General features: G+C 45.5%; 3 protein-coding genes and 1 long non-coding RNA gene across 5 annotated transcripts; 2 read left to right on the top strand and 2 right to left on the bottom strand.

The window, feature by feature from the left end:
- Window positions 1-2,574: 2,574 nt before the first annotated feature.
- On the top strand, window positions 2,575-6,940 carry LOC130907604 (ribonucleoside-diphosphate reductase subunit M2-like). Its single transcript, XM_057822894.1, has 10 exons — window positions 2,575-2,792; window positions 2,917-2,985; window positions 3,318-3,467; window positions 3,541-3,657; window positions 3,720-3,853; window positions 3,919-4,013; window positions 5,913-6,046; window positions 6,108-6,212; window positions 6,282-6,395; window positions 6,626-6,940. Exons 1-10 carry the CDS (start codon window positions 2,703-2,705, stop codon window positions 6,776-6,778), a joined length of 1,161 nt encoding a protein of 386 aa, XP_057678877.1. The 5' UTR covers window positions 2,575-2,702; the 3' UTR covers window positions 6,779-6,940.
- Window positions 4,272-6,594, bottom strand: LOC130907605 (uncharacterized). Its single transcript, XR_009061504.1, has 3 exons — window positions 5,661-6,594; window positions 4,992-5,228; window positions 4,272-4,920 (listed from the first exon to the last, which is right to left on the bottom strand). It is a non-coding gene; the product is annotated as an uncharacterized LOC130907605 (long non-coding RNA).
- Window positions 6,941-8,122: 1,182 nt separating the features above from the next.
- Window positions 8,123-15,047, top strand: LOC130907843 (galectin-8-like). The gene is made up of 7 exons (XM_057823326.1): window positions 8,123-8,203; window positions 12,014-12,102; window positions 12,165-12,372; window positions 12,435-12,632; window positions 12,843-12,931; window positions 13,005-13,170; window positions 14,772-15,047. The coding sequence occupies exons 1-7, from the start codon at window positions 8,165-8,167 to the stop codon at window positions 14,919-14,921; spliced, it is 939 nt and encodes a 312-aa protein (XP_057679309.1). The 5' UTR covers window positions 8,123-8,164; the 3' UTR covers window positions 14,922-15,047.
- Window positions 14,943-17,395, bottom strand: LOC130907842 (ribonucleoside-diphosphate reductase subunit M2-like). 2 transcript variants are annotated; one of them, XM_057823324.1, is made up of 10 exons: window positions 17,165-17,395; window positions 17,014-17,082; window positions 16,564-16,713; window positions 16,378-16,494; window positions 16,182-16,315; window positions 16,026-16,120; window positions 15,828-15,961; window positions 15,662-15,766; window positions 15,484-15,597; window positions 14,943-15,253 (listed from the first exon to the last, which is right to left on the bottom strand). In XM_057823324.1, exons 1-10 carry the CDS (start codon window positions 17,252-17,254, stop codon window positions 15,101-15,103), a joined length of 1,161 nt encoding a protein of 386 aa, XP_057679307.1. In that variant the 5' UTR covers window positions 17,255-17,395; the 3' UTR covers window positions 14,943-15,100. The 2 variants fall into 2 exon arrangements, with proteins under 2 accessions (XP_057679307.1, XP_057679308.1); XM_057823325.1 differs by lacking the exons at window positions 17,014-17,082; window positions 17,165-17,395 and adding an exon at window positions 16,950-16,999.
- Window positions 17,396-17,433: the final 38 nt, after the last annotated feature.

The following is a 17,433-nucleotide window of genomic DNA, read 5'->3' as shown; positions in this document are numbered from 1 at the left end:
ACGGCCGGGTCTTGGTAGATTTGCAGTGGTCTGATGCTCCTTCCATTTCAATATGATGGCTTGCACAGTGCTCCTTGAGATGTTTAAAGGTTGGGAAATCTTTTTGTATCCAAATCCGGCTTTAAACTTCTCCACAACAGTATCTCGGACCTGCCTGGTGTGTTCCTTGGTTTTCATAATGCTCTCTGCACTTTAAACAGAACCCTGAGACTATCACAGAGCAGGTGCATTTATACAGAGACTTGATTACACACAGGTGGATTCTATTTATCATCATCGGTCATTTAGGACAACATTGGATCATTCAGAGATCCTCACTGAACTTCTGGAGTGAGTTTGCTGCACTGAAAGTAAAGGGGCCGAATAATATTGCACGCCCCACTTTTCAGTTTTTTATTTGTTAAAAAAGTTGAAATTATCCAATAAATGTTGTTCCATTTCACGATTGTGTTCCACTTGTTGTTGATTCTTGACAAAAAAAAATTAAATTTCATATCTTTATGTTTGAAGCCTGAAATGTGGCGAAAGGTTGGAAGATTCAAGGGAGCCGAATACTTTTGCAATGCACTGTATGTGGCATACTGCCAGAACCTTCACAATGGGCGCTGGTATATAGGTGGTAAATTTTTCACAGTCTGAAAATAAATGTTCATTAGACTTCTTCCTGATCATTCACCCTTTACAGAACACGTGATATATATGACCTGTACGGCATGGTGAAGCACGGGGAAACGCCGAACAAACATTATTTGGCATACTGCTGGAGCCTGGAGGATAACGACTGGTACAAGTTCGACGACGCTAGGTTGGCTATTTTGCTGCTTTTCGACACCCCCCCCCCCTCCACCGAGTCCAACTCAGCGAGTCCACACGGCTTTCGGAGAGACTGCCGCTCGAGAAGTCCACACAGAGGACCTTCTGTTTAGACAAATCTTTTATGAAAATCCGGTAAGACATCGACGTCTCGTTTCGCTTGTAATTCTCGTCTGACCACTTGTTTTTTTTTTTTTTTTTTTTTTTTTAGGCATTTCTGGTCCGCCTATACCGTCTAAACCCTAACCCTAACCCTGCCAGAGCAGGAGAATGGAATTGCAGAGAACATTTTTGAGACCTCCCGAGGTCCTACTAATCGAAGTGGAGTGGCTCTACGCCACGGGCCGTGGATCAGCGAAGGCGACCGGCTGGAGCGTTCTTCTGGACCATTTTTAACGTTGAGCGCATGGAAAATTTGTCAGAACACCACCAATGTGTGGCAGAAAAATACAGCAAATATAAAATAACCTTTGTTTTTAGCGCCATAGTGTTAAGTGCAGGGAAAATGTAACTCACCCGTTGAATCAGTGGGAGGCCTGAGCTTGTTTTGTTGAGACGAAATGGTCCCATCTATAGTCCCTGACATAAGTCTTGTAACGCTTATCCATTTTGTGGAAATAATTGCTAATAACCTGACTTTTAATTATTCAATTGGTTTCAGAAATGGCTCATATGAAAGCTAAGACCTTCCCAAATGATGAATGTACAAAAAATATATTTGTTTCACTGAAAAAAAGATTTATCATTTAATGAAGACATAAAAGTCAAACTTTGGTTAGACAAAAGTTTTGTCCCGTACGGAAAGTAGTGTGAAAATTGAACAAAAAAGGTACTTCAAATACAAAAATATGTTACATAACTGCTGTAAAAAAAAACATGTGTGGCTGTGATTTTTGAATATACACTTACCATTAGAGCTCATTGACATTCAACTGGCACCCAGGTAAGGCTATGCCATTGATGGCTATGCACGTCCAAATTTTCCATTCATTTTAAATGGCAGAAAAAAATGTGTGGCTGTGATTTTTGACTATGTATTTTAGTCAATGGTCAAAAATCACAGCCACACATGTTTTTTCTGCCATTTTTGACTATGTATTTTAGTCAATGGTCAAAAATCACAGCCACACATGTTTTTTCTGCCATTTAATATGTATGGAAAATTTGGACATGCATAGCCGTCAATGGCTTGGACGTGCATGACCTGCAAAAATACCATACACCCCAAAAAATGCCACTTACAAAAAAAAATGCCACATGTAAAATCAATTTTGCCACATGGCAAAAAAAATCCACATAACAAAAAATTGCCACATAGCAAAATCCATTTTGCCACATGAAAAAACAAATACCACTTTTCGTTCTCGCCCTTTGCCGATAAAAAGCATTACGTAATGCATCTGAATGGGGTTTGACCGAGTGGCTGGGGGGAGAACTAAAGACAGACATCATGTGGCCAAAAGCAGAAATGCATTACTAATAACGATCTCGATCGTAATAATCATTGGTCTCATTTATTTTTGTTTGGTCCTTCCAATATTTTTTATATCAATTATCTTCCGTGCCATGTATGGACTTGAAATGACCGGCAAGGGTTTTGAAACAACATTTCTGACGCAGTTTTGTAACACTTTTTTTTTTTGTTTGTTCAAATTTGCCGCGAGACCGGCTGGGTGGTGCCCAGGAGTCAACAGCGCTCTGATTGGTCATTCTTTGGCGTCACTCGTCAGAGACAGGAGGAGCTGCCCTCCTATTGGTTCGCGCTGTTTCCGGCGCCAACGTTTCAACAAAAAGCACAGCTAGCAAGCGGCAACACTCATTATCGACGCTCAGTCTGCATTGTGCTCTCTCTTACCTTTTTTTCTTTTAAATTTATTTCAACTGTGAAAATGCAGTCAATTCGTGCGCCTCTTTCCCCCTTGAAGGAGAATAAGCTAAACGCTGACCTCAACAAAATGTCGCTGGACAAAGAAAACACGGTGAGCGCCGACAAGTAACTAGCCGTTGCCGGGTTTACGCCGAGAAGAAGAAAACGCGACTAGCTTCCCAAATGGCCTTCATACAGTTGTGAGTGTGCCTTGAAATTTTCTTTTTGTTTCGTAGCCTCCAAGCATGAACACGGCGCGCATCTTGGCGTCCAAAACCGCGCGCAAAATCTTCGCCGAGACGCCGGTAAGTGACGTCATAGGTTAGCCAAATTTTGATTGTTAGCAGACTCATTCACTAAAGTGACAAGCGTTTTTTTGGTCTTATTTTAACTTGATAAAGCCGCGATAAATGCGTACTACATTTAACATTAGCCTTTAATAATGATGTCAGCGATTGTATAGTTGTGCTGTAACGATGCGCATTCATTAGCACAGTAGCACAAACAATGTGACGAGTGTAACAGGCTGTCTTAGCGTGGCTAAGTGGCGGCCATATTGGTGGGGGCGACGCTCCCATTCCAAATGAAGTTGTAAGTAACTAAAAATAAGTTGACCTGCTTTGTGTGCACGTTTCAGCTCAAAGGCGCCAAGAAGAGCGTCGGAGGTGATGAGGCGGAGCCTCTGCTGAAGGACAACCCCCGCCGCTTTGTCATTTTCCCCATCCAATACCACGACATCTGGCGCATGTACAAGAAGGCCGAGGCGTCTTTCTGGACCGCCGAGGAGGTCGGTGTCCGAGCGAGCGCCGGACAGCCGTCTGTCCAACTTCCGTCTAACGTCTTTATGTGCTTGCGCGTAGGTGGACCTGTCCAAGGACATTCAGCACTGGGAACTTCTGAAGGAAGACGAGAGGTTTTTCATCTCGCACGTGTTGGCTTTCTTCGCGGCCAGTGACGGGATCGTCAACGAGAACTTGGTGAGCTCGCTCGGAGTCACCTCGCCGGATTTCCCGCTCACTTTCCGTGACGTGTTCTTCAGGTGGAGCGCTTCACGCAGGAGGTCCAGGTGACGGAGGCGCGCTGTTTCTACGGCTTCCAGATCGCTATGGAGAACATCCACTCGGAGATGTACAGCCTCCTCATTGACACCTACATCAAGGACCCCAAAGAGAGGTGAGCCGATGTCAAAGATAATGGCGGCCGCGGTGTTTTGACGCTCGATTGACCGACCCACGCAGGGAATACCTGTTCAACGCCATCGAGACCATGCCGTGCGTCAAGAAGAAGGCCGACTGGGCGCTCCACTGGATCGGCAACAAGAACGCCACCTACGGTAAGGAGTGCGCATGTGCCCCCGCATAGATTTCATGATATATTGACATGACACGGGACACAGGGCCGATCCGTTGGGGGCTCATTTTCAAAAACTTCAAATTGTAATATTTTCAAAACCAAAGCTGCTACCGACCTAAAACCAAAACAGGCACCTACCTTAGCCATATATGAGTCTCCGTGAGCAGTGGCCTAAAAAAAATTCAAAGTCGTTCCCTTGATAAAATTCCTATTAATAATTTTTTTAATGTAAGTATAACAAAACTTAAAACGGCTATAAAATTCTCAGATTTTACACTGGATACACAAAAATCACCAAATGCAGAGATAATCACTTATACTTTCAGGATCAATAGCAATATTTAACATATAAGTTTTTGCCCAAAAGGCCATGTTCCTCGCTGTCTCCTTTCTGCCTTCCTCGACTGCTCCTTTAGCTGCTGGCAGGCCACTCCAAGGCCTTGTTCTTCCTCGCTACTGAAGTCATATCCTTGGAAAAGTTGGCACCAAAACAGTTGAAGAGGGACTGCCAGGAAGTCCAGCAGGTGGTCTTGAGCTTCCTGCGCATTAGCGTGTCCCACAGCGACATTCCGAAGGATGCCATGTGGCTGCTTGAGGACCGCCCGGCCCGTCTTCAGCTCTCCCTTGTCCTCTGGAACATCTCCAGGATGTCAGACCTGTGTGTCCCTGTGTTTCTCCTTGCCCGTCGTCATGGTGAGGAGCTTCAGCCCGGAAAATGTGTTGGGGTTGAAGATCGCCATCATAAGCCTGACCCTCTGCTTTTCGATCGAAGAGCGCGCCAGCATCTTCTGGGTCAACTTGTAGCCAGGCTTGACAGACTTGTAGATCTCCCTCCTGGCCAGCACCTCCCGGCTCGAGAATCGGGCCAACCTCATCCTCTCAGGCTCCTAAAACATGTTTTGTTTTAAGGGTGTTTTGATTCATCTTTCTTATAAAGTGAATATTGCTGGCCACTTACTTCAGCCCCAGGACACCTGGGCAGCACCAATACAGCCGTTGTTGTGGAAGCTGCTGTAGATGTTCTTCCAAAGGTGCACGGGGTCAAAGTAGATGAAAATCTGCTTGTTGCTGTCGGCGTAGGGGTTTGTGTAGGACCAGCTTTTGCCCTTAAGGATCAGAATTTGTGGAGGGTGATCGGGGTCCCCAAGGTGGTCTTGCAGCCCACAACCCAACACTTCTTCCCCATTGTGTTTCACTGAAAGATATTAGATTGAAATATTACATTAAATAAAACGCGAAACAACAGTAAAACAATTCTTTATAGATATGGACGTAAAACAGTCTTGATTTTTGGTTAAAAGAAAAAAAACGTGCAGGTAGCGTTTATTTTACGTAAATATGTCAAAGTACAATGCTAGTCTGTTAGTGAATGTAGCTAGCGGCTGCCTGACGTAAACAGCTTTTCTGGTGAATTTTTTTGTGAATACATGCTTAAATCCCTGAATTCTTTATAGATGTGGACGTAAAACCGTCTCGATTCTTGGTTAGAAGCAAAAAAAAAACTTAATTTTGCGTAAATATGGCAAACTATGATGCCAATACAGTCGCAGCTAATTTCTCCCATTGTTTTTTTTTTTTTTTTTCACATTTAAAAATGCATGCATGGTACAAAAAATATAATAATTACCTTGAATTCTCGAACAAATCCCTCCTGAGACAATCCTTCATTTTTGTAGGCGGTACAGCTTTTGTACTTTTTCACAAATCCGGCTTGGGCTGTGCTGTCAGTGTCCGTCTCCTACTATATGAGGCGGACTTTGGTCCAGCCCTCTACGAGAAAGCGTGACACAGAGAATGACAAAGTGTCAGGTCAATACGTTTGGAAGTCTATGGCCCTCGTTGCACCCGACAACCGTTTGGTTGACACCCATCTTAACAGGTGAGCGAGTGGTGGCTTTCGCTGCGGTGGAGGGCATCTTCTTCTCCGGATCGTTTGCCGCCATCTTCTGGCTGAAAAAGCGCGGCCTGATGCCCGGACTCACCTTCTCCAATGAACTCATCAGCAGAGACGAGGTAGGCCGCCGAGTGCTTTGTCCCAGCCTTGGCCGGCCTTTGACACGCCGTGTGCTTTCAGGGTCTCCACTGTGACTTTGCGTGTCTGATGTTCAAGCACCTGGTCAACAAGCCGTCTGCCGAAACGGTGACGTCCATCATCAAAAACGCGGTGGCCATAGAGCAGGTGAGTCCCAGGCGTTCCCCGACCTCTGCATTGGGCTGTCCCTCTGATGGCTGTTCATTTGTCTTTCAGGAGTTCTTGACGCAAGCGCTGCCCGTCAAGCTGATCGGGATGAACTGCGAGCTGATGAAGCGCTACATCGAGTTCGTGGCCGACCGTCTGATGATGGAGCTCGGCTTCGCCAAGGTAAGCTGGAGCAGGGCCTAACGCGACCGCAATGATGAAACGCGCAGGGGTACGGACCTCGGCCAAAGATGGGGGCCGAGCGTCGCCGCAGAAGTCTCGCCGCCGGGCGTGTGGCCAGGCGGCGGGCAGGCGGTGGCGCGATATGAACGCACGACTGAGCGGTCGCAGGGTTTCGCCGCCAAACGTCGAGGCGATTGTTCCGTCTCACTTACGCCGGTGCGTTTGCGCAGCTCTTCAATGTGGAGAACCCCTTCGACTTCATGGAGAACATCTCGCTGGAGGGCAAGACCAACTTCTTTGAGAAGCGCGTGGGCGAGTACCAGAGGATGGGCGTCATGGCCGCCGGCGCCGACAGCGCCTTCACGCTGGACGCGGACTTCTGAACGGGCCGGAGATAACGCGCACGTCATCGTTTACACATTTTGGGACGCACAAAACTTGTTTGTACAGTTTATTTAAATTAATTCTTTTAAGGTTGCTCTTTGTACATTTGTGTGAGAATTAAAGTCTCCGTTTTAGCAGTCCTGGAAATGTGATTTCACATTTGACAAACTCGTGCCCAGTGTTGTTAATCTTATTTCAAAAGGTAATTAATTAGTTACAAATTACTTCTCCCAAAAAGTAATTGCGTTAGTAACTCAGTTACCTGAATGTAAGCGTAATTAGTTACTTGGCAAAGTAACTGGTGATAATTTTCATGTTTTTTTCTCCCCCCCCAAAAAAAAATATATAAACTGGTCACACAATGTGAAGACTAAAGTTTTTTTTTTTTTATGGGACAATTGGCCCTAGCCCAATTCTTTACCCTAAATATAAGTAGACACAGGGCTATTGCGGATATTGCGATAACTAGATAGTAACCTTTACTATGTGAGGAAGTCATTTATTGTTGTGAATTAACCGTTAAAGTTGTTAAAATTGCTCCCGCTATTGCATTAGTTCCCTTCTGTCTACTTTCGACATGTGTAAGTTTTAAAACGATTTCATCATTTTAAGATAGATTTAAGTCAAGATTTTGCCGATTTAGGAGCATTTTAGATAAAAAGGTACCTACGTTCGCTACGAAGGTTCTCCACAACATAGCCTTCCTGAGAGGTCTACTGCTTTAAGATGGCGGCTGTTTACTTACACATCTTGTTCTTTATTATATATGTTGCTAATGCAGCTGTGTCTTTCATTTGCATCTAGTTCTGTATATATGTGATATCTACCGAAGCATCATGTAGGCGTAGTTTGTAGGCTATCGGCTACAGTCAGGTATTACTGGAGTCACCTCGCATAGTCGCGTCGCGTTTGCAACGGCGTCACCCTCCCTTGCCTCTTCCCCACTCCTGTGCTGCTCTCTCGTCTCCGTGAGTCCGACATAGTAACGCACGCCTTTTCCGCCTCAGTAACGGTAACGGCGTTGCCAAGATGAGAAAAGTAATTAATTAGATTACTCACTACTGAAGAAAATAACGCCGTTATTAACAACACTGCTCGTGCCATGTTTTTTGGGAGTTTGGGCCATTTTGTGGAGGGTAAAAATTGAATTTAGGCTGCCACTTGTGAAGTGAAAATGGAACAAGAGTTGTTTAATGAAATGAACGGATACAGGTAATAAAATCACGCACAATAGACGATACACTTTCAAAATAGAAGGGGAATTCAAGTAGAAAGACTAGCGACAAGCAGACAAATCCCTGACGTCACGTGATAGCCAGTTCATGCGCTCCTCAAATCACGTGGTGTACCCGGAAGTAGGAAGTTACTTCGTCGCGAGAAAGAAAATGTCCACTTGTCAAAGTAGACAAACGTTTGTCAAGCCGGTGAGTTTGCGCTTTTTCTCGTGTACTAATTACATGTAACCAAGCCGAAGCAGCCTTTAAGTCTGTTTGAACATATTCGACGCCATGTTTAAAAAAAAAAAAAAAACACTAGTTTCGCTACATGGAAGGGAAAACAATGGGATAGTTTTAAGTGCAGGTGTGAAAGTGGGCCGGTACGCCCCCAACGGTAAAAGATTCAGGACAGGAACGATCCTGTACGGTGCTTCGATTACCAAAATATTAAGACTATTATCAAACTCCCTTGTTTTGTTAGAAAAAAAAAAAGCCAGGCCAAGAGTCCTCGCATCATCTCCAAGGAGAAAACAATCGACGAACGTCAGATTAACACACACGAGTAGGGATGGAAAAACCGAGGCTGCAAGAGCTCCATCTACTGGATAAACAGTGCATGTTTCTTTTTAAAACTAAAGTTGTCAAATTGCCTCAGAAGCCACATATCTTCATTAGAATTAAGTGGATGTCTATTTCAACTGTGAGATCGTGTCGTCATTAAGTGTGGTTTACACAGTTAAAGTTGACCTTTTTAAGCCCGTGTCATTGCTTTGCCTGTGAAGACGTGTTCAAAGCAGTATTTGTAATACACGACAGTGCTAATTTTGTTAGTGGCTCGTCCTAGATGTCGGGGAGTAACTCTGTATAGTTAGTTTTTTGCAAATAGTACAGTAAGCACAGTGCTTGGGAACAGGGGTATTGTTTATTGCATACTATAAGGGTTTTCAAAATCATAAGATGGAAATAATTGAGCCGAATAAAAGTAAGGAAAGGTTTGTGAAATATTTTATACGTATAATTTCTTGGGGGTGGTTGTGTCGTATTTGTATCTATTCTAAATAAACGTATGCCACTATCTAATGTATAACAATGTGAATGAACTGCGTTATTCTGCCACTTTTTATTGTGATCCCACCAGGGGTGAAAATGGGCCAGAACGGTTAGGAACGCATGTCTGGTATAAGATTCAGGTCAGGAACGCAGTTCCGGTATACTGTGCTTTGATTCCGACAATATGACAGCAACTGTCATAACCGTGGAGTGCTTACAACTACAAGTCTAATATGGTGCTTTTGTCATCCGTTTCCACCGATGTAATCATTTATTTCTTCAGTCCACTGATTCAGTCTTATGAGTGTTTTCGGGCGAGTCTCGTAGATGAAAACCACCCTGGAATCACTTTCCCGTTCAATGGCGTACCGCAAGCAACACGTCACTTCCGCTCATTAATATTCACGACGTTAGCTACTGTTGCTAAGGGAGGACACGCCAACGTTTGTCCCCTATTAGGCTCGAGCGTTTACGTCACAGCAACACGGGATCATGCGAGATTTGCGACAACGCAGCCATATTGGAAGCACGTCTGCATCACAGGACATTTAAACTTAAAACGGCAAATACAGTTCAACTACGAGTGCCAAAGATGGGGAAAAAGTAAGAAAAACTTGCCAGTTCGATATAGAGACAAACTTGTTACCACGGCGAAGGACAGATATGTGAGCAAACTTAAGGATGTGAACAATGTTGACTAGGGTTGTTCCGATCATGTTTTTTTGCTCCCGATCCGATCCCGATCGTTTTAGTTTGAGTATCTGCCGATCCTGATATTTCCCGATCTGATTGCTTTTTTTTTTCAGCACCCTCCACAGATTTTCTATGGGGTTGAGATCTGGAGACTGGCTGGGCCACTCCAGGACCTTGAAAAGCTTCTTACGAAGCCACTCCTTTGTTGCCCTGGCTGTGTGTTTTGGATCATTGTCATGCCAAAAGACCCAGCCACGTCTCATCTTCAATGCCCTTGCTGACGGAAGGAGATTTTCAATCTAAATCTTTCCATACATGGCCCCATTCATTCTTTCCTTTACACGGATCAGTCGTCCTGGTCCCTTTGCAGAAAAACAGCCCTAAGGCATGATGTTTCCACCCCCATGCTTCACAGCGGGTATGGTGTTCTTCGGATGCAATTCAGTATTCTTTTTCCTCCAAACACGAGAACCTGTGTTTCTAGCAAAAAGTTCTATTTTGGTTTCATCTGACCATAACACATTCTCCCAGTTCTCTTCTGGATCATCAAAATGCTCTCTAGCGAACTGCAGATGGGCCTGGACGTGTACTGGCCTCAGCAGGGGGACACGTCTGGCAGTGTAGGATTTGAGTCCCTGGCGGGGCATTGTGTTACTGATACTAGCCTTTGTTACTATGGTCCCAGCTCTCTGTAGGTCATTCACTAGGTCCCCCCGTGAGGTTCTGGGATTTTTGCTCACCGTTCTTGTTATCTTGTTGACGCCACGGGGTGAGATCTTGCATGGAGCCCCAGCTGGAGGGAGATTATCAGTGGTCTTGTATGTCTTACATTTTCTAATAATTGCTCCCACAGTTGATTTCTTTACACCAGACATGTCCAAAGTCCGGCCCGGGGGCCAAATGCGGCCCGTGGTCAAATTTCATCCGGCCCCCAGCCTCTGTCATAAATTCAATAACGTCTGGCCCGCACACAGACTTAATGAATTGGTCAGCAGCACTGCTACCAGCATATGAAGTAGCTTACACGCAACCCCTTGTGACCCTTTACTTACAATTTTCTAAAATGGTGATAATCAACAAAAAAAAAAAAAAGTTGACTGCGTTGGCCGACGCTACAAGGATAGGTGGAAAGTTGACTAGTTCGTTACTAAAATACGCAACAACTGTGTCTGCCTCATTTGCAAAGAGACAGTCGCTGTTTTTTAAAGAGTTCAATGTGAGGCAATTTTACCAAACAAGACACACTGACATGTACGACAAGATTACAGGGAAGAGAAACTGAAGCAACTTAAAGTTTGCTCGCAAGAGCCCGAGAGTCGAAAGAGAACGCCACACAGGCTAGTTGCGAGATTGTTGAAATTATTTAGAAAAATAATAAAGCAAATGTGACACACAAAATGGCTTGCTAAAATTTGCCTAAATATATTGTTCTAAGGACGTCAGCCAAGGTCGGCCCCCCACATTTTTACCACACCAAATCTGGCCCCCTTTGCAAAAAGTTTGGACACCCCTGCTTTACACCAAGCGTTTTACCCATTGCAGATTCAGTCTTCCCAGCCTGGTGCAGGTCTACAATTTTCTCTCTGGTGTCCTTCGACAGCTCTTTGGTCGTGGCCGTAGTGGAGTTTGGAGTGTGACTGACTGAAGTTGTGGACAGGCGTCTTTTATAACGAGAATTAACAAGTTAAAACAGGTGCCATTAATACAGGCAACGAGTGGAGCCTTGTTGGACCTCTTTGACAGCCAGAAATCTTGCTTGTTTGTAGGTGACCAAATACTTATTTTCCACTCTAATTTGGAAATAAATTCTTTAAAAATCAAACAATGGGATTTTCTGTTTTTTTTTCCACATTCTCTCTCTCATGGTTGAGGTTTACCCATGTTGATAATTACAGGCCTCTCTAATCTTTTCAAGTAGGAGAACTTGCACAATTGGTGGTTGACTAAATACTTGTTTGCCCCACTGTACGTTTGTCTCATCACCTCCTTGTGCTGTCAATTGAAATGTTTTTATCATCTTGTTCAGAGAATGTGATCTCATTAGCTGCCACTGGCTGTGCTGGAAGTCCAATCCATTTGAAGTGGGAGGGTTTGCAGTAAATGAATGAATGTTTTTGGGTTTTTTTTAGGTCTGTAAACGATTCAACTTTGACCAACAGATTGACAAACATGGCAAAAAGCTAACAATAGGCTCGGCTATGCGAGGCTAGCTTGTTCTGTTGTGATGGATCGTCAAACAAATGTGTTAAAACAAATCTCCTTGCTTCTCCTCAGGCGGTTCCCTTCTCGTGGACCATCCGAGGCGGACTTCTTCCCGGCGAGACCATCCTCGTGGAAGGCCGGCTGCCTTCCGGCGCCGACAGGTCAGATTAGGGGTCGCCGTATACCGACGTTCCGGTTCCGCTGGGTGACCGGATGCGGACAGGTTCCAGGTGGACCTGACGTGTGGCAGCAGCGTGTCGCCGCGCGCCGACGTGCTTTTCCACTTCAACCCGCGTGTGAAGAAAGGTCACGTGGTGTGTAACACGCTGCAAGAAGGTCGCTGGGGTCAAGAGGAGATCCTCCAACGCATGCCCTTCGCCGGCAACGCCGACTTCGAGCTGGTCATCCTTGTCTTTAGCGACCGCTTCAAGGTGAGGGTGAACGTCGGCGGCGTTCAAAATTGACTGAGAGTAACGCCCTCCGTCCCCCGCAGGTGGCGCTCAACGGCGCTCACCTGTTGGAGTACAAACATCGGCTGCCGTTGGAGCGCGCCGATACGCTGGCCATTTCGGGGAAGGTCCAGATCCACGCCGTGGCCGTTCTGCCGTCGGCCGCGAGCGTCCCGGCGCTTTTGCCGACGGACGAACGGAGCGAGAAGGAGTTGCGCCCGCTCGTCATGTCGGCAGATCAGGTGACTCCATTTTTGGATGAGAAAACGACATTCCCTTCGGGTGACTTCCTGTATATTTTCACTCACTTCCCCGTTAACTCGTCGCCCGCCATCGATGACGCTAGACGTCCAATTCCTTTTGACTCTGACGTCGAGCGGTTTCACTGGCGCTGAATGAAGTTGACCATTCACATTAGTCAATATCTCAAATCCCCCTCTTTTTGTTTGCAGCGCGGCGGATTCCGAGGCGAGCTGATCGGCGGCCTCCGCCCCAATGTCGCCGTGGTCATCAGAGGACAAGCCCATCAGGAGGCGGAGAGGTAGCGGACCGCCTTCGCCTCGTGCGGAGCGAACTGTTGCCTCAACAAGACGCCGTTGTCTTTTGCGTTGCAGTTTTGCCGCCAACCTGCTGTTGGACGGCGGCAGTGGCACGGCGCTGCATTTCAACCCTCGCTTCAAAAGCAAGGTGATGGTGCTGAACTCCTTCCTGTCCGGTTCCTGGGGTGACGAGGAGCGACAAGGAGAGCACTTCCCTTTTGGGCCAGGCCTCTACTTTGAGGTCAGTTATCGCCAATGATTTTTTGTAATTAATGTCATGTAAAATTATTAGGGGTTGTCAAACGATTAAAATTTTTAATTGAGTTAATTACAGCTTAAAAATTAATTAATCACAATTCAAACCATCTATAAAATATGCCATATTTTTCTGTAAATTATTGTTAGAATGGAAAGATAAGACACGACGGATATATACATTCAACATACGGTACATAAGTACTGTATTAGTTTACTATAACAATAAATCAACATTAACATTATTAACATTCTCTTAAAACGATCCATGGATCGAAAGACTTGTAGTTCTTAAAAGATAAATGTTAGTACAAGTTTTAGAAATTTTATATCAAAACCCCTCTTAATAAGAGTGGGAATCTCTTGTTACCTCACGATAAGATACGATTTGCGATACAAAGCTCACGATGACGATAACGATGACCTGACGATATGGCGATACAATGATTATCGATACATTGGTCAGGAAATCATTCTAGGATATTCTACAAACAACTAATAAACAGAAAATCAAACTTCTGTGAATTGGAATGAGTTGATCACTAGTAGACGTCCAATCCATTTGAACTGGGAGGGATGGCCACAGAGTGGAAAAAAAAATGTTTGCAAGTCAGCATGTGCATCTGCAGGATCCATGAGGAAAACAAAACAGGATTTTGCAAGGGTTATAGATATTACAGCGCTTATTACATTTATTTTGACTTTTTTTTTTTTACAAATTTGGAAAAAAAAGGTTTCATTAGGACCTTATTTTTCAAATTTTGGGATTCTCTGATGATTGCAGGTATTTAAGGGTTAATTACACAAATTAAAGAAGCATTACATGATTTTTCAAAGGGTGCCAATACTTTTGTCTGGCCCATATTTTTTTAGTTTTGTGTAAAATGATGATTTAAAAATTTTCCCCATTCTCTTGTTTTTTTTTCATTGCAAGCAAAATGAATGAAGATATTACTACCAAAGCCTTTGTAATTGCAATCATTTTCTGGGAGAAATTGAGCATTATCTGACAGAATTGCAGGGGTGCCAATTCTTTTGGCCAGCAGTGTACATGTTTTCTCCCTTTAAAAAAAAAAAAAAAAAATCAAAATAGGCAAATATTTTGAAAATTACAAAATTAATGCAACGATTAATCGATGAACTCGAATAATTCGATTAGAAGGCTTGAATCCTATTTTGCAGCTTCGAGGATTTTAGTTGTAATGGTTTTGAAAGCGTTTAGGTTTATTGATTTGGGTGGAAACACTGCCCTCTAGTGGCAACAGTGAATATGACATACCTTATCTAACATAGCTGGATCCAGCTACTTACTCTGTTAAGACCAACATAACTTTTTGTTCGAGCTAATATGATTGTTTATGCATTCGAAATGTAGTTTTTAGGTACATTTAGCCTTTTTTTGTGGGAACATGTTAGAATAAATTAGTTACTTTAATCGATAGCTGCAGCCCTAAATGCAAGATTTTATTTTACGTAAAAAGTGAAAAAACATAATAATAAAAAAAATTAAAAAATTAAGCTGATATATTCCCCCCTCCCCATTTCATTTTCCAACTGATTTTTGACCGCCATCTTGTTCTCGTCCAGGTGATCATTCGCTGCGAAGCCGATCGTTTTCGCGTGGCTGTCAATGGCGTCCACCGGCTGGATTACAAATACCGCGTGCGGGACTTGCGAAGCATCACTGGGGTGCGCGTGACGGGCGACCTGTCGCTGACGGATGTCTGTCTCATGTGACGTTGTCACGGAAAAACGCACTTCCTCTACAACAATTTTAATTGTGAAATATGACCAAAATTTAAATACATCAACACCTTTTATACATCAAAAAATATATATTTACAATAAAAAAAAATCCTTGAAAAAAAATGTCCTTGGTCTAGTCCTTGACCGAACATGAGGTATCTCCAGATTGTTCAGAAGTCGGCGTCCAGTGTGAACGCATGGTCGGCGCCAGTGGCCATGACGCCCATCCTCTGGTACTCGCCCACGCGCTTCTCAAAGAAGTTTGTTTTGCCTTCCAGCGAGATGTTCTCCATGAAGTCGAAGGGGTTCTCCACATTGAAGAGCTGCGCAAACGCACAGTCATAGGTGAGACTGAACAATTGCCTGGATGTTCCGCGGCGGAGCCCTGCGACCGCTCAGTCGTGCGTTCATATCGCGCCACCACCCGCTCGACACCGGGCTACGCGCCCAGCAACGAGACGTCGGCGGTAGCGCTCGGCCCCCATCTTCGGCCGAGGTCCGTACCCCTGCGCGTTTCATCATCGCGGTCGCATCAGGCCCTGCCTAAGCTTACCTTAGCGAAGCCGAGCTCCATCATCAGGCGATCGGCCACGAACTCGATGTAGCGCTTCATCAGCTCACAGTTCATCCCGATCAGCTTGACGGGCAGCGCTTGCGTCAAGAACTCCTGAAAGACAAATGAACAGCTATCAGAAGGACGGCCCGATGCCGACGAACGAGGCAGGACTCACCTGCTCGATGGCCACCGCGTTTTTGATGATGGACGTCACCGTGTCGGCGGACGGCTTGTTGACCAGGTGCTTGAACATCAGGCAAGCAAAGTCGCAGTGGAGACCCTGAAAGCGCACGGTGTGTCAAAGGCCGTCCAAGGCGGGGACAAAGCGCTTGGTGATCTACCTCGTCTCTGCTGATGAGCTCGTTGGAGAAGGTGAGTCCGGGCATGAGGCCGCGTTTTTTCAACCAGAAGATGGCGGCGAAGGACCCTGAGAAGAAGATGCCCTCCACGGCGGCGAAGGCAACCACACGCTCACCTGGAGAGACAAACGTCAACCAAACGGTCGTCGGGCGAGACTGAGGCACGTGCGTACTCCTCACCGTAGGTGGCGTTCTTGTTGCCGATCCAGTGGAGCGCCCAGTCGGCCTTCTTTTTGACGCACGGCATGGTCTCGATGGCGTTGAACAAGTATTCTCTGCACGGGTCAATCAAACGTCAGAACTCCGTCGTCGTCATTATCTTTGACATCGGCTCACCTCTCTTTGGGGTCCTTGATGTAGGTGTCGATGAGGAGGCTGTACATCTCCGAGTGGATGTTCTCCATGGCGATCTGGAAGCCGTAGAAACAGCGCGCCTCCGTCACCTGGACCTCCTGCGTGAAGCGCTCCACCTGACGGACACATAGCGGAAATTGAGCGGGAATTCCGGCGAGCAGACTCTGAGCGAGCTCACCAAGTTCTCGTTGACGATGCCGTCGCTGGCCGCGAAGAAGGCCAACACGTGCGAGATGAAAAACCTCTCGTCTTCTTTCAGAAGTTCCCAGTGCTGTGTGTCCTTGGACAGGTCCACCTATGCGTGAGCACACAAAGACCTTAGATAAAAGATGGACGGCCAGCAGACGCTCGCTGGCATGCCAACCTCCTCAGCTGTCCAGAAAGACGCCTCAGCCTTCTTGTACATGCGCCAGATGTCATGGTATTGGATGGGGAAAATGACAAAGCGGCGGGGGTTGTCCTTCAGCAAAGGCTCCGCCTCCTCACCTCCGACGTTCTTCTTGGCACCTTTGAGCTGAAACGTACACACAAATCAGGTCAACTTACATTTTAGCTATAAGTCCACCCATTCATGGAACGTCGCCCCCACCAATATGGCCGCCAACTCGTATGGTCTCTTCACAATTGTGATTACAATGTTATATCGAATCAAAACTGTTCATAGTTATAGTTTACAGCAAGTAACACCACCAACGCACACATCAATATTCACAACTTTTAACATGTAAAACGATTGACAACGACAAACACCTGTCGCTGATGTGTCTGTGAACAAAACCCGCCGCTCATTTTGTTGACCTTTGACGTCACTTACCGGCGACTCGGAGAAGATTTTGCGCGCGGTTTTGGACGCCAGGATTCGCGAGGAATTCAGGCTCGGGGGCTGCGAAGCAAAAACAACATTGAATCCGCGATTAGAACGGCCCGAAAGCTCTTTTTGAAGCAAGTAGCTTTTCGGCGCTCACCGTGTTTTCTTTGCCCAGCGACATCTTGTTGACGTCGGCGTTCAGCTTGTTTTCGTTGTAAGCAGAAAGTGGCGCGCGAGTGGACTGCATTTCGACACTTCAAAGAGGTAATTAAAAAAAAAAAAACTAAAGTCGAGCTGAGCGTCAAGAAAAGCGAGCGTAGGACTGACTAAACTGTCACCAGTTGCTCGCTCGGCTTTTTGTTGAATGGTTGGCGCCGCAAAACGTGCAAACCAATAGGAGGGCAGCTCATACTGTGACGCCATCGA

The sequence above is a fragment of the Corythoichthys intestinalis genome, chromosome 19, assembly GCF_030265065.1.
Source record: "Corythoichthys intestinalis isolate RoL2023-P3 chromosome 19, ASM3026506v1, whole genome shotgun sequence".
NCBI lineage: Eukaryota > Metazoa > Chordata > Actinopteri > Syngnathiformes > Syngnathidae > Corythoichthys > Corythoichthys intestinalis.
Note: the sequence above shows the minus strand (reverse complement) of the source record. Positions and strands in the feature narration are given on the sequence as shown.

Coding starts and splice junctions, on each gene's coding strand:
- LOC130907604 (XM_057822894.1), top strand. CDS start 2,703: ATGCAGTCAATTCGTGCGCCTCTTTCCCCCTTGAAGGAGAATAAGCTA. Junction 3,468..3,540: donor CTTTCTGGACCGCCGAGGAG/GTCGGTGTCCGA, acceptor GCTTGCGCGTAG/GTGGACCTGTCCAAGGACAT. Junction 6,213..6,281: donor ACGCGGTGGCCATAGAGCAG/GTGAGTCCCAGG, acceptor TTTGTCTTTCAG/GAGTTCTTGACGCAAGCGCT.
- LOC130907843 (XM_057823326.1), top strand. CDS start 8,165: ATGTCCACTTGTCAAAGTAGACAAACGTTTGTCAAGCCG. Junction 12,103..12,164: donor CTGCCTTCCGGCGCCGACAG/GTCAGATTAGGG, acceptor GGATGCGGACAG/GTTCCAGGTGGACCTGACGT. Junction 12,373..12,434: donor TCTTTAGCGACCGCTTCAAG/GTGAGGGTGAAC, acceptor CGTCCCCCGCAG/GTGGCGCTCAACGGCGCTCA.
- LOC130907842 (XM_057823324.1), bottom strand. CDS start 17,254: ATGCAGTCCACTCGCGCGCCACTTTCTGCTTACAACGAAAACAAGCTG. Junction 17,083..17,164: donor CGCTGGGCAAAGAAAACACG/GTGAGCGCCGAA, acceptor TTTGCTTCGCAG/CCCCCGAGCCTGAATTCCTC. Junction 15,767..15,827: donor AGCTCATCAGCAGAGACGAG/GTAGATCACCAA, acceptor GTGCGCTTTCAG/GGTCTCCACTGCGACTTTGC.